Source organism: Xiphophorus couchianus, chromosome 24 (genome assembly GCF_001444195.1).
Source record: "Xiphophorus couchianus chromosome 24, X_couchianus-1.0, whole genome shotgun sequence".
Taxonomy (NCBI): Eukaryota; Metazoa; Chordata; class Actinopteri; order Cyprinodontiformes; family Poeciliidae; genus Xiphophorus; species Xiphophorus couchianus.
Window position 1 is genome coordinate 2994630 of NC_040251.1, and position 14128 is coordinate 3008757.

Consider the following 14128-nt stretch of genomic DNA (forward strand, 5'->3'; position numbering starts at 1 on the left):
TGCAATATCCTTCTGTAGGACATCAAATCATACTTAAGGAAGTGTGATTTGTGTCACTAAATTGCTCACAGAAACTGCATTTAATATTTTCAAATTAATTGATGACCTTTATTGAGCAAACAGTTGAGAAAAATGGGCCCAAAATAATATGGTTTTAGGGGTTTTAAACATCATTCATTGGTATTTATCCTAAACAACAACAAATCAACGTCTTATCTTGAAAAAAAACTTATCATGATAAATGATACAATACCTGACCACCCTTTGGAGCTATTCAGTTCAATTAATTTGTATAGCATCAATTCACAACACACGTTCCTCCTTGTTTGCAGACTCACAAACATCCCCGCAGTATAACGCTGCCACTACCATTTTTTAACCATACGGATGGTATCTTTTCTTAAAATCCCAAATAAGAGTTGTTTTTATGTCGGATAAAAAGCCTTCTGTAGAGAGCACCACCCACTACGTTTCCATTCTCTCCAAACATCCCCACAGCATCATTCTGCCACCACCACTTTTCACTATGAGGTTGACTCCTTTTTTTTTCTTCAGGTGTTTCGCTTACACACACAAATGTAAAATGAAAACTTTTCATTTTACACTCACATGACCACATGTCGAGCCGCGCTACTTTTCTGATGTGCGCCTTCTAGATAATTAATTATGCGATTGCCAAATACATTCATGCTTAGATTGACAGAAGCTGCTTCTTCTACTAATAATTTCTGCCAGGCTATAGGCTAGCTTAGTGTAATGCTGCCTTCCACTGACCTTGTTGTTTTTTTTTTGCAGCGATAAGTAATGCACCTTATTTAAACAGATGTTCATCTGAGATATGGTTTCCGATTAAATATTTTCGCAAATGTTGGCTAAATAATTTCAAAATTGTATATCTTGTTTTAAAGAGTTGGCTGTTTTTGGTCTTTTTTAGAGTATTTATGTCACAGCCTTACATTTTCGCTGAGTAGTACTTTTTATTTCCAGGGATATTACTGGTTATCATCGTTTAGTCTAAAAACTCCTAAAAATTTGTGTTTTCATAGGACACAATAGCAAAACCTTTAGTTAAAAAAATTCAATGGTTACAAATTCTACTTTATGGTGCAGTATATCCAGTGGCTTCTTCAGTCATTAAGTCCTTTTGGATGTTAGGGGAGTGTGGGGGGGTCACAGCGATGAAACGTTTGGTGTCCTCCCTCACGGGCCAAAGCAGAGTGAGCAAAAACCCAATGTCAGCCGAGCTCTGCAGCGGCCGTGCTTTAATAGACCCCTAAAGAGGTCAACATTCGTTGGAGGGGAGCTGCTTTCACAAAGTGACTGCAGAAAGTCAATAGAGAGGATAGAACGAAGACAGCCTCTTTGTCCAGGGGAAATGATGCGATCTGTCATGATTCATTGCTCACACCTCAAACACATCTCATACATTACCTAGTATTACAGAGATTACTCTGCTGAAAAACACTGGATTGGACTGGCTCAGCTCCATATTTTTGTGATCTGGCAGGGTGGTGGTGTATGAATTTATTTGAGATGAGATGCTGGAAGTAAGCCAGGAGTCTGACAGGAGGAGTTAAACTGATCCATGATCAAACCAGGGCAACCAGTGGCAAAAAGAAACAGCCACTGGAACGCCAACAAGTTCCAGTCTCATTCTTCAATGTCTTTCAGAAAACTAACAAGGCTTAATCATGCTAATGCTTGGAGAAGCGCTGGCTGCTTTCAATATGTAGGAATCCCTTCGAAGGCGTTTGGTAGCGCAGTATTCATAAACGTCAACGGCTGTAATTGAAGTTCGTGAAGAGTGACAGAGGAAGAACAATCAGTCGAAGACAGACGCATGAGGAGAACAGGTCAGCTATAGATTTACTCTAACGGGGTGCGTACGGAAAGCCGCTTCGCTCCGAGACGCCTTCTGTCGTCCAATCTTGCAAAGTGCTTATTGTTCTGTTGTTTTTGCACTACATAATCCGTCAGCGTGCATGAGATAAACTTACAAATGGGGAGGAAAGGTGGCATTGAGTCAAAAGTGCAAGCGCAGCAAAACAGGCAAAGAAGCCCCAGGATAAAGGTTTAGGTGTCTTTCAGCAGATCAAGCAGGCATGACCTTGAGTCCGATAGTGTAGCTGAAAAGACATGACATATTTTCAAGTCTGTCGATCACTTCTTTCTTTATAAATTCTTAAGTTGTAATTTAGATAAACTAACGGGTAAAATTATTGAGGATATTATAAGACTTTTACATAGTGGTAGTGGCTAATAGACTAGGTTAGTTATCTCTGTAGTTAAGCTCCTTGAGGAAAAACTGACCACTTTTTCTGACTTTCTTCTTCTACTCTCCAATTTGCATAACTTGTTATATCAACTGTTAGCTTTTTGTTTTTTCTGTTATTTTTCTCTCCAAAGAAGCGGCACCTGGTCTAGCATTCCGTTTGGTCGTGGGATTTAAGATGAGATAATGCTGCCATCAACTAATCGCTTTCCCTCTCTACACATATTTTCAGAGTTTGGAGCGTCAAACTGTTTTGATTGCTTTGCACGCACGGAATAGATCACACGTACTGTTTGTGAGCTATTACGCATAGCCAATTTCTTCTTCAGTGCATCTCTGATGCAAAGTTTAATGACAATAAAGATAATCTGAATCTGTCTGAGATTTTTAAAGTTGAGTAAAGCATGATTGACAGCGCTAAGCCCCTCCCCCTGGCTCTGATTGGTTGTTTTTGGTCAAGAGTGGTTCTTTTCTACCGACAGCTCTGGGAGGTGGAGGAGATCAATCTTTTCACAGATTATCTGTCTCATATCGTACTGTCAAGCCATAGTAATAGTTTAAATAAATATGTATTAAAAAAATAAATTATAAAAGTTTGATACTGCAGCTTAAATGTTCATCCTGATATGAGGATGTTGTCAGAAATGTTTTCCTGTCAAAGTCAAAAGACTCACAGTTGCGGGGTTTCAACCTGCAGGAAGGCAGAGTTGAGACCCATCTGCGCGCCAACACACACACCCACCCGCCTCCCGCACACCTACACACACACGCTTCTATTATACACCCTCCCAGAGACGCACCGCTGCTGCAAAGCTGCCGCCTGACAGGAGGCCAAACAGCTGGATGCTGCCTCCCGGAGAGGCTGCAGCTCCTGAGGAGGACAGCGATCGGCGCCAAGCTCAGAGAGGAGGCTGCCCGTCCGCTGGGGAACGCACGCCGATCCGGAGCTACCAGGTAGGCTCCTGATCACTTTACAGCAGCTACATTTTAAGCACATTTATATTCTGGATTTAACCCAGCCAGCCTCATTTATATTAATCGTTTTAATCTACTTTAGCAGCATTTTTGTTATGTTTCGCAAAAGTGTCTTGTTTAAAAACTAATTTTACTCTGGAACAAATAATCATGTTCATATTTTTACTGCAAAAGTAAAGACCAAGCCTTCTTTTATTCTGAAAAGGTAAAATTTCATAAAAGGCCTTTTTGTGTTGCTTAATTTTTCAACTTTTACACATAAAAACACATTTTACTAAATGATCTCTGACGCATTTAGAAGAGGTTTGCAAAAGTACTCACATCTTTTCAAGTATTTTGCTTTTATTCAATTCTCCATGAATGTTTATGGTTGTCATCCTGCTGGCTGCTCTTGACTTTTGTAGCCTTTATTCATTTTGTTTTGTTTTACAGTGTTTATCCATCATTCTATCAACTCTTCCCAGCTTACTTGTTTCTGCTGAAGAAAAGCATCTTCAGGTTATGACGCTGCCACAAGCATGTTTCACTGTGATGATGATGTCTCCACGGTGACCAGAGCACGTTCCTCCACACTACCTCATAAATCTGTTAACGAGTTAGAATACTCGTTAACAAACAAACTGTTAGTAACAGTTTGTTGCACTTGATTTTATTCATGGGTATCAGAGTAAATGTGGCAAATTAAAAAAAGCATTCCGGGCTTAAAAGTTCATTTGTGGAAAAAAAGTTAAAATATGTAGAATCTTCTTTCTAACTGAGTATTAAGGGGGAAGTATTATGCATTTTCCAGCCACATAGTGCTGCATATATATCAAATATGACTTAAAATAAATTTTATTTGTAATTTAACATCTTGAAATTGGGGCTCTGTCTCTTTAAGAATCTCCTGCTTTTTCTGAAACTCCACCCTCTGGAAGTCATCACAACATGGCTCCTTTATAAACCGTTTAGCGTTTTACCAGCATTTCACTGAGATGTAGCTCATGTAATAAACTTAACAGGTGTTCAGTTCAACCAGGTGTTTGCTAATTGTTGCTGGCTAGTCTGAAGGAACTGAGCAGCTGAGTTGCGAAGGGAAGGTGCTCTGTAGCGTGGAAACTTTGTCCTTGAAGCCGGAGCTAAGTCCAACTAAGTGTTTTGTACAGCTGAACAGTTGCCAAGGGAGATTAAAGGATTTCTCAAACATGCATGGAAGACTCAGGAAAAGATTCAGGACAATCTTTAAAATGTCTCCATATTCTCAGTGGCCAGCAGGGGGCACAACATTCCATTTGTCTACACACGTAAAAGCTACAGAAAATCTGTTAAGGAGCAACACAGATATTTTCACCCTCCTCCCTTTCTATTGCTGCCCTGGGCAATTGCCCATATAAACCATTCCGCAAACAGCAACTGGCTGAAGGGATGTCAATACTTTCGTGAAGCCCAGGATGTTTTGCCTGGTTACCGGTCATTTACCTCATTTATATTCTTGTCATTCCTGCCGTGAAATCATTTCGTTTGACATCCATCATCTCCGTCAAATCCGTTCTCTACACACACAAACGAGGTGTGTGTCTTGTAGTGATTTTTTTTTGCTCCCTGACCTTCGTTGACCACAAACGTTCCAGTTAATCTCACAGATTACCCACAGCTTTGTACTCCAACTCAAATCACTGTTTTCAAAGTTCATCAGCTGCATATTGATGAGCCCACGCCTTATTTAATGGGATGTAATTTCCAAAGAGCATGGTATTATTATAATAATGCTGAACTTTACTGTCCTCTCCCACCCACTGGAGAAAAACAATATGGTTAGAATTTTTTTTGCTCGACATGGAAAATTAATTACACATTCATTGTTACCCTTTGTGTCTCTTTCATTTTCAGGATTCTTCCAGTTGGTGGAGACCAACCCTGACGTCACAACCATGGATCAACTTGTCAAAACGATTCCCTCTCTCTTCCCAGGGGCAATCGTTGCTCCTTTACTTCTCATTTAAAGAGTATGCAAAGAAGGAATGTCCAGGTGAATCTTCAAAGGACTTTTTGGATCCTTGACTCTACAGCTAATGGGGGTTTCTCATAGGCGCAGAAGCTCCATACAACATCCTAGCCGACGTTCTTATTTCTTTGCAGGAACTTTGCTGCTACTTTCTTTTGTTGCAGCGAAGGGTTGCCCGAAGATCTGCCACTGCTCAGACAGGACTGGCATGGTGGTACAATGCACCTCGCGCAATCTGGAGAACATCCCGGCCAACCTGCCGAGGGACACTGTTGTTCTCTTGCTGTCGTCAAACCGGATCAGGCACATCCCGAAGGAGGCCTTCGCAGACCTGCAGCGCCTCAGGGAGCTGGATTTATCGCACAACTTGCTCGAAAGCGTGGACGACGACTCCTTCCTGGGAGTTTTGGACAGCCTGCGGACCTTGGATCTTTCGAACAACCAGCTCAGCGGTCTCCCAAGGGGAACCTTCGCCAAGCTGCACGCCCGGATCCGCCTCTCCAACAACCCCTGGCACTGTGAGTGCTCCCTCCAGGAGGTTTTAAGGGAACTGAGGCTGGATCCGGAGACAGTCAACGAGGTCAGCTGCCACACATCCGTGCAGGAGGAGTACGTGGGACAGCCAGTGATCCAGGTTTTGGACTCAGGCATCAACTTTTGCAATTTCCACCACAAAACAACAGATGTGGCCATGTTCGTAGCAATGTTCTGCTGGTTCTTCATGGTAACAGCTTACATTGTCTATTATATCAAACACAACCAGGAGGATGCCAGGAGGCACATCGAGTACCTAAAGTCCTTGCCCAGTACGTCCCACATCAGCAAGGATTACGACACGGCCAGCAGTGTGTTTTAGAGTCGGAGAGACGGAGTAAATCATAGGGAGCGCACATAAAAATACATTTCTGTAGAATTATGTACTTGGGATGCACCAATCCACTACACTAATAGCTTCACAAGGTTGGTGAAACATGTAAAAACAAAATAACTTTAATTTGTCCTGTGAGTGCAATTAGTAGCAAACAGCCGATGAATAAAGAAACGAAAACTGACAAAAAGGTTGGCTACCTTGATCAAATGTGTAAAAATGAGCTGCTGTCTTTCAAACAGTTTAGAAAGTGCAATTAGGAATTCTAACTATAATATAAAATCAATAATAAAGTCTGTAGTCGCAAAGACAAGAATTAGACTGAATTGATCTGCCTTTATTGATCGGGTACATTGTCACTGATACCCAATCTAGAATTTCTTTTAATATCAGAACCGATGCAAATATTAATTTGGGATCGGTGAATCTCTAATATGGACAGAGCTGTGAAAAAGCTAATTTTTTACCTTTCTTGCTTATTTGTTGCGCATTTCAAGTTTGAATATTAGAAAGAGACAATATGAATAAAAACAAAAAGTAGTGTTCATGAAGTAGGCTAAAAGTCCACATAAAGGGGGCGTGCCGTGGTGGCGTAGCGGTTAGCGCGACCCGTATTTGGAGGCCTTGAGTCCTCGACGCGGCCGTCGCGGGTTCGACTCCCGGACCCGACGACATTTGCCGCATGTCTTCCCCCCTCTCCTTCCCCGTTTCCTGTCAGCCTACTATCATATAAGGGACACTAGAGCCCACAAAAAGACCCCCTGGAAGAAAAAAAAAAAAGTCCACATAAAGCAACAAATGACTGCAAGATAGAGAAATATGAGAACAAATTAGAAACAAAGTCATTCACATCTATCAGCCTAGAAAGGGTCAGTGAGCTGCAGTGAAAGTTATTATCCATAAGATCTCCAATGTCGCTGAATTAAAAGACAAATGGGTCAAAATAGTTGCCAACAAAATGTAGCAAAAACAAGTATTTGAAGTAGAGCGCAGCTGGTCTTTTAAAATAGTTGGTTTGGAGAGCTTTTTTTTATTAAATGAAGACATTATTTCAAAACTGCTTTTTGAAGCTCTTCGGGTATCGTTGATATTAAAATATCCTATAGAAGAAATCTGGGAAGGAATAAAAAAGACATAAGTGCAGTTATCATCCTGAACTTTAAATACAAAGGCAGGAAAAATACAGAATTAGCTGTTTGGCAAACATGGGAATGAACTCACTGTATTCTGTGTTCACCCACGCATAAATACTAAGAGTATACTAAGTATAAGAGTTTGCAAACTGAATGACATGTCAATTGAAGTTGAAGTTACACTTTATAGTCGAATGCCTAATGTTTCGCTTTAGACGGGAGAAACTTTAGTCACTTTTGGAAATAAAAAAGATAAAATACTCTCACTAAAACTTTGTCGTTGTTTCTTTGGTTGGAGATAATAATCTGGTTCACAAGTTTAAATTTGTGGTCTTTTGCACACAGGGTCAAAATTATGAATACAATTGTACAAATATGTCCATGTACCTCCTGTTAATATCTGTTACCAGCTGGCACCATAAGTTTATGCCTTTTGAGCCCATCAACAAACTTTACAAATAATTCTGAAAGAATATTTACTCGCTCTTCTCTATAGAGTTGATATAATAGTTGGGTTCCATGCAAAGACTTGCAAAGACTTGGCAATAAGTTGTTTCTCCACCATTAGCACATTGAGCAGCACATACACAAGGTTGATTGACAGTGCTAAGGCCCTCCCCCTGGCTCTGATTGGTTGTTTTTGGTCAGGAGCGGTGGTAGTAGTAGTACTGGAAGGAGGTGAAGGAGATCAATCTTTTCACAGATTATCTGTCTTATATTACACTGTCACAACATAGTGGGAGTTTTCACAAATGTAAAAAAAAAAAAACTTTTTTGTTTTCCAGAATTTCAACCAGGTGAAACTAAAACTACTTGAGGATTTCTAGGTAGAACATATTTATAGAAGAGGGTGTTTTTTACCTTGCAAAATGGCTCAATTACTGATAGTGTATTATTTATGCAGAAAATTTCCTTTGTAGAGTCTATACTCCAGTTTACTATTAATAGATTACTAAATGTGTTAACTACTACAATAAATGATTAATCACGATTTATCAGATGAATTGTTTCAGCCACAATTTCAAATGAACGTGACAAATTCAGAAAGAATCTCACACAGCACAAATCAGTCAGACCTGCACCCTGTGTTATCAAACATTTGCATAAAAAAGGTCTTCTGCGATAAAATGAAAGCAGCATTTTTGTGACTTCTCTCCTAACAGGTGGCAAAGTGAGTAACAGGTCAGCAGTGTGTGGAGCCCACCACAGTAATATATTCAGCTGCATTTGTTGAAGAATGTAGGGCGAGACCTTATTCGCCACAAAGCCGACACGGAGCCCGGTCGAGCAGTGAAGTCGCAAATGCAGGAGTTGAGACTTTGTGTCAACGTCAGGTGAGATCTGGATGGACGAAGGCTCATCTGTTTCAGGGGCAGCAACAAAAACCCTGAATGGGTTCGCAAAGGAGTGTGTGTTCCAATCTAATTAGCAAGGGCTCTTTCACAAACTGGGACAGGAAATGTGTGTGTTGCATATCTCAAGGAATACATTTCTCCAAGTGCTTTCAAAGATGGCATTAGTTCCAACAATGGATTTTAATTCCTTTACTTAAAAGTCAAGAAAAATGCAAATTTTTCCTCATTAATAAAAAGAGCGTTGGCGCTCAGAAGGAATGCTGTGATGAGGCAAAATAGTTATGGGTGTATAAATACTTCAACGAGTTGGCACAAGTTGAACAGGCCAGGAGGTGTTTGCACCACAAATGCAGTGGTAAAGTTACCAGACAGTTGTCACGGAGACCAACTATTTACAGTCCATCTCTTGCTAGACTATATGTGGACCAAGTGAATATCCAAACAGAACCATTCTGTTCAAGTGTCTAATGGTTTCTGTTGATTATTGAGTTTTAAAAAAGGAAATTGGAATCAAATGGAATAATCGTGCGAGTTTGAAATGATGGTTTTAACAAATGTTCGCAAAACTTTGTCCATGTTCCGCTAATGTCTGAAAAACACAATTTTGCAGTTGTGGCGGTTCCAGTAAATAAATGAGTTTGTTCACACGCTAAGTCACTAAAAAACATCCACTAACTACTTCGTGTTGTCTCCAACTTGGTTTGCGTCAGTGGCGACATGCGGTTGTTGATCACATGACTTGTGTGATGCGGGGGAAAAAATTTTCCATTGCAATTCTGCGAAATAAACCAATTTCGATACGAACAAAAACTACCTCATCTAAGAACCAAAACTTTTTATCACATACAAGAGCGAATTGATTTTCGAAATGTCCAATTGTGCAATTACACGGCCAATGAAACGGCAGCTACTGTTACCAGGACATAAGCTTGCGATCATGTTATTTTAGGATAATTAAGCTGTTTTCAAAATAAATCATGCTCAGGGGTTTTCTTACCTCAAGATAGTAAAATAAGCATATATTCTAACAAAACACTCAAAGATCTTGTTATTTCCACGTAATGAGATCAGGAAATTGTTACAAGAACAAATTCAGAATGAGATATTATCTTGATATAGTAACTTAATGAAACTCATCAAACTCAAAATTGCTTTTTGCCTCCGGATGACGCAATTATGAAATCAGAACAGAGCATTTCTAGGAATTCTTTTCAAGTCACAAATATTCAACATTTTTATTCGATGAATGCTTCATAGCTGTACATTTTTACCTTCTACCTTGATCCTTATCTGCAGCCACAACAGATTCTTCCAGATATTTATTCCTCCAGATTTCACTGGAGATTTCCAAATGTGGAAGTCATACGTCTTCAGTAGTACAGATGTGGATGAATATTAGTATCTGTCCCATAGTCTTAAAATAGCTCTCTTCCACCAGTAGTGTAAGTCCATAAATCTAATTAGTCATTGAGAAGGGCATTACAAGGATGGTAGACTTAGTATCTCATTTATACAATTCTGTAATTACATGATTCATCCATTTATGCCATCTCCCTGGTCGCCTGAATGTTATATATGCCTGCCAGAGGCTCACATGTTGTATAATATCAATACATTTCTGACCTAGTGGTTTCTAGAGTAAACCTTTGAGCTGTCCCACGATAATAATTAAAGCCTGCATTACTTAAATGTCCTGAAGTCTGCAGTCGACATCATAATCAAGTGAATAATTGGCCGTGAAAGCGGAGCTGCTCGTCATTACTTTCCATTGCAACACGCTTCGCAATGTTAAAATGGTCGACTTGTAATTGAAACTAAATGTTGGAAGCTACTGAGATAATAACAGTTATTCTTTTTACTTCTAGAACCACATCTCTACGGATCGGCCGCCCTGTCGCTGATACTCAACCTAGAATTTTATTCAATAGTAGTTCCGACGCAGACATTAATATCGGATCGGTGCATCTCCAGTTCACAATACTCTGACGACCAGAATTGTAGTTTTACTAACTATACTTATTAATGTAAAGGAAGAGTTTCACTATATCCAGATGCCAAGAAAAGCTGCTTTGTCTGGTGTAATAATGTGAACCACAACATTTTTCTATGTAGCCAGTGTGCTTTATGTACACTTCGCCACGTTCTGCCAAGCAAGAGCAGAATTTCTTTACTCTCTCTCGGCCGTTTGAGAATGTTTGCAGAATACCTAAAGCTCCTCCAGTCGCCCTTTGTCTCCATGTGTGTACAGTGACCTTCGGCTAAATAGGAAATGCCAGGTGATGGAGGTTTATGCTTCGTAGTTTCAGTTTCTCTCGTCATTATCTTCAAGGTGAATCTATCTAGGAATAGCTCATAGCAGAACTCTTCACTGAAACCAGAGTGGAATCAAGTACAGTAGTTGTATCTAACTACATTGTAGTTACATAAAAAAAACTAACTACATTGTAACACATGCAGTCAATGAACCCCTCTTCAGAGTGAAGGTACAATGAGAACTCTGTTGCAATACATTTTGTCAACCAAGAATATTTTGTGTAATTACATTAAAGTGGTGTATGATCATAAGCACCTTATCACATGTCTCTTAAAATTGTCTTTAAGTTATTTATTATAAAGCAATGTCATATTTCAAATGGCTGACACAAATTGCTGCTCTGACACGGCAGAACACACACCAAGGTCACCAGAGAAGAAGCCCAAGTTTATTTAAATCATCTAGCTTTTGCAATTTACACACAGTCAGAGTCAAATTTCACCTTTAGAGGTCACGTCTGAGGCACGGAGCTGTCTTTTCATGGATCACTGTTTCAGGAATGAGACATCTGCAGCAAAATGTTTATACAGAGATTTCCTTCAACTCCAACCTCTACTTTTGCAACGTGCTCGCCCACTTTAGATAGCAACCTATTGTTATTAAGATTATGTGATTATTGTAGTGTTACGCGGAGTCAAGGATGTCACCGCTTTTGCGTTTAAACGTCTTTAATGTTGAACAGAAGACCAACACATTCAGGGTGCAGGACAGCGTGTTGTCGGCTCTAAAATCTCTCAAGCGTCACTTCCCGTTCTACTCCAACGTAACCTTACGCATAAAATAGTTCCATTACGTTACAATTATAATCATACATGTTAAGTCTACAATGATGTGCTCACTGTTCTGCAAAGTGTTGAAATTTAGTGTACTTTTTTCTAAAATATTTCCAATTCAGTAAAGGCAAGAGTTGCTTCACAATGTACACATTTCAACATGAACAATATTCTTCACAATACATCCTTTTCAACAATACCAGAAGGTATAGTTTTGTTCTGAGCGTTCTGATATGAACATGAAATAAGAGTAACTATTAAAATATTAAATATCAAATAAAAAAAATTAATAAAAAGTGTTGAACTTTCTTACAGTCACTTAAGGGCTCCGTTTATGAGGCCCACTAGAGTGCAATGGTGGGCCAGATTTGGCCCGCGGGGCCTTGAATTTGACACAGTCCATTTGCAATGAGCTGAATCAGGCCACTTTTCATAAAAAGCAGTTCTATACCATGCGCTCCATTATATTAATCCTAATAATATTGACTCAATGACTAGTCTTACCTTCCACTTCCACTCTGGAGTCGCGAGCTCGTGGCTGCTTGGTGACGTAGCTTTCTTCCGACTGGAAGACAGTTATGGAGCATCGCGTCATAACTATTTAAATTATGCAACGTTATGTAATATGCCACAGCACCACACAATTCATTGACTTGACTGAATAAGTCAAGTCAAGTGAAAATTTGACTTGACTGAACAAGTCAAGTGAAAGTTTGACTTACTCGTTTCGTCGTCCTCATTCGACGTTACTAATGGCGAGTTATTTCTTCGTGAAAAAGTTGCCAGCTCTATGTTGCTCTAGTATGGCCATGGAATTCATATTTATGTCCCTAAAGAGAGGAGACTGATATGACTCGGGTCTATTGCCGTTCTAAAAAAAGTTATGACCCCCGCATAGTCTGGGTTCTCTCCTACGGAGCCCTCTAGGGGTCATGGTAGCGTTTGCGTTCCTTCGCAATAGAGCTTTGGAACTGACGTAACTGCGTGTGACGTTTACGTCTCGCGCAGTCGCTCGGCGCCATCTTTTGAGGCTACAGTCCAAAACAAACTTTAGTCCAGCGTTTTCATTGTGTTACCGACCGCATCGAAGTTGTTTTCAAGTTGGATATTGGATTTTCGCGCTCCGCGGAGTAAGGGGTGGTTAGCTCAAAATCGATCCGATTTATGAACGCTAATTCCGGCCAGCTGTTCTCTAGCGCTCCCCCCTGAAGCGCTCGGAGGTTCGCAAAGGGACCGTCAATTTCCAACCAAACACTCCTATAAATAAATGCCTTGCCTTGTGACCAACTGATACAAAAAAGTCATGCTATTACACGAGGCACACTATCCTCTGTTAAGATTTAAAGTCATATTCAATATTTTAAATAATTTTAATACTAAATGTTTTCTTCAATAGCTTCCAAATCGTGTGCCCCATTAACTCAAAATCTGTGTGAAATTGTTCTACCTCTATATGCTTACTGCAATATTTGCTGGTCTATTTTGTATATAGTCACAATAATGTCAATTTTACATTTCAAATGAATTGGGTATATCTGTAGAGATTTTTTATTTTTTGTATAGCCAATTTTGGGGGATTTGGCCTTCGTTGCAGACAAACCTGAAATTGTGTAGAGATCATTTTACCAACTTGGAGCTCCCCAGGGCCATGTGTTTGGTCCATACCAGTTCTTTTTGAGCCTCTGTAAATAAAAATGCTAATTTTGTTTCTCATCCTGTGGATAATCATACAATCTAAATAAAGCTTTTTAAAAAAGGCTTTTGTCACCGTGTTGTATTCCAACTCACATGTTTTCACATCGTTGTCATCCGCCCCTCTATGAAAGCCTGATACAGAAGGACTTATATGTTTGAGTATCAATAAAGTGTCCTTAAAACAAGATTTTGCCAGCGACATTCTTTATGTGCAAGTGTAAAAAAAAAAAGTGAGATTTACAGCTGCTTTCATTCACTAAGTGTATACAATATAATTCTATAATACACTTTTGAAGACAGATTTCTCCATAGTCCAGCGCCATCTACTGGATAAAACTAGAATTTGATTAGTCACAAATTTGTCTCCTAAGGACATCAAATCGTACAAAAGATATGACTTAATTTTTTTTATGTAGCAGCTTTGAGATATTATGTTAACGCGATTGTTTATTACCCAATAAAAGGTGCAAAACAGAAGATCTAATTAGATTAATATGAAGTATTTTTCTAGACTCCAAACTTCTGCTGAGCTAATTATTGCTCTTTGGGCTTGCCATACCACGTGTAATCAGGAACGTTATTAATGACTGTGCTTGAAGTGTTCCTCTGCTCTTCCTGCTAACACATGTCAAGCTGCTGTGAAAAAAGAAGCCCATTATGAGGTCCAAGTACAAGACAAGAGTCATATTAATAAGCCTGCAGTCTACTCAGTGAATAAGCTCATTCTTCTAGGATAACTATAGAATCCACGAGCCAGAC

The 14128-nt window shown here is 39.6% G+C and overlaps 1 protein-coding gene and 1 long non-coding RNA gene across 2 annotated transcripts in view; one reads left to right on the top strand and one right to left on the bottom strand.

Annotated features, from left to right (window-relative positions):
- Nucleotides 1–12951, bottom strand: part of LOC114141263 (uncharacterized) — a 26821-nt gene extending 13870 nt beyond the window's left edge. Inside the window, exons 1-2 of the long non-coding RNA XR_003594807.1 lie at nucleotides 12397–12951; nucleotides 12179–12239 (exon numbers count right to left, since the gene is read on the bottom strand). This is a non-coding gene — a long non-coding RNA (uncharacterized LOC114141263). The remainder of the gene's footprint in view (nucleotides 1–12178; nucleotides 12240–12396) is intronic.
- On the top strand, nucleotides 5197–6644 carry LOC114141261 (leucine-rich repeat-containing protein 3-like). Its single transcript, XM_028011756.1, has one exon. The coding sequence runs from the start codon at nucleotides 5299–5301 to the stop codon at nucleotides 6085–6087; it is 789 nt and encodes a 262-aa protein (XP_027867557.1). The 5' UTR covers nucleotides 5197–5298; the 3' UTR covers nucleotides 6088–6644.
- Nucleotides 12952–14128: the final 1177 nt, after the last annotated feature.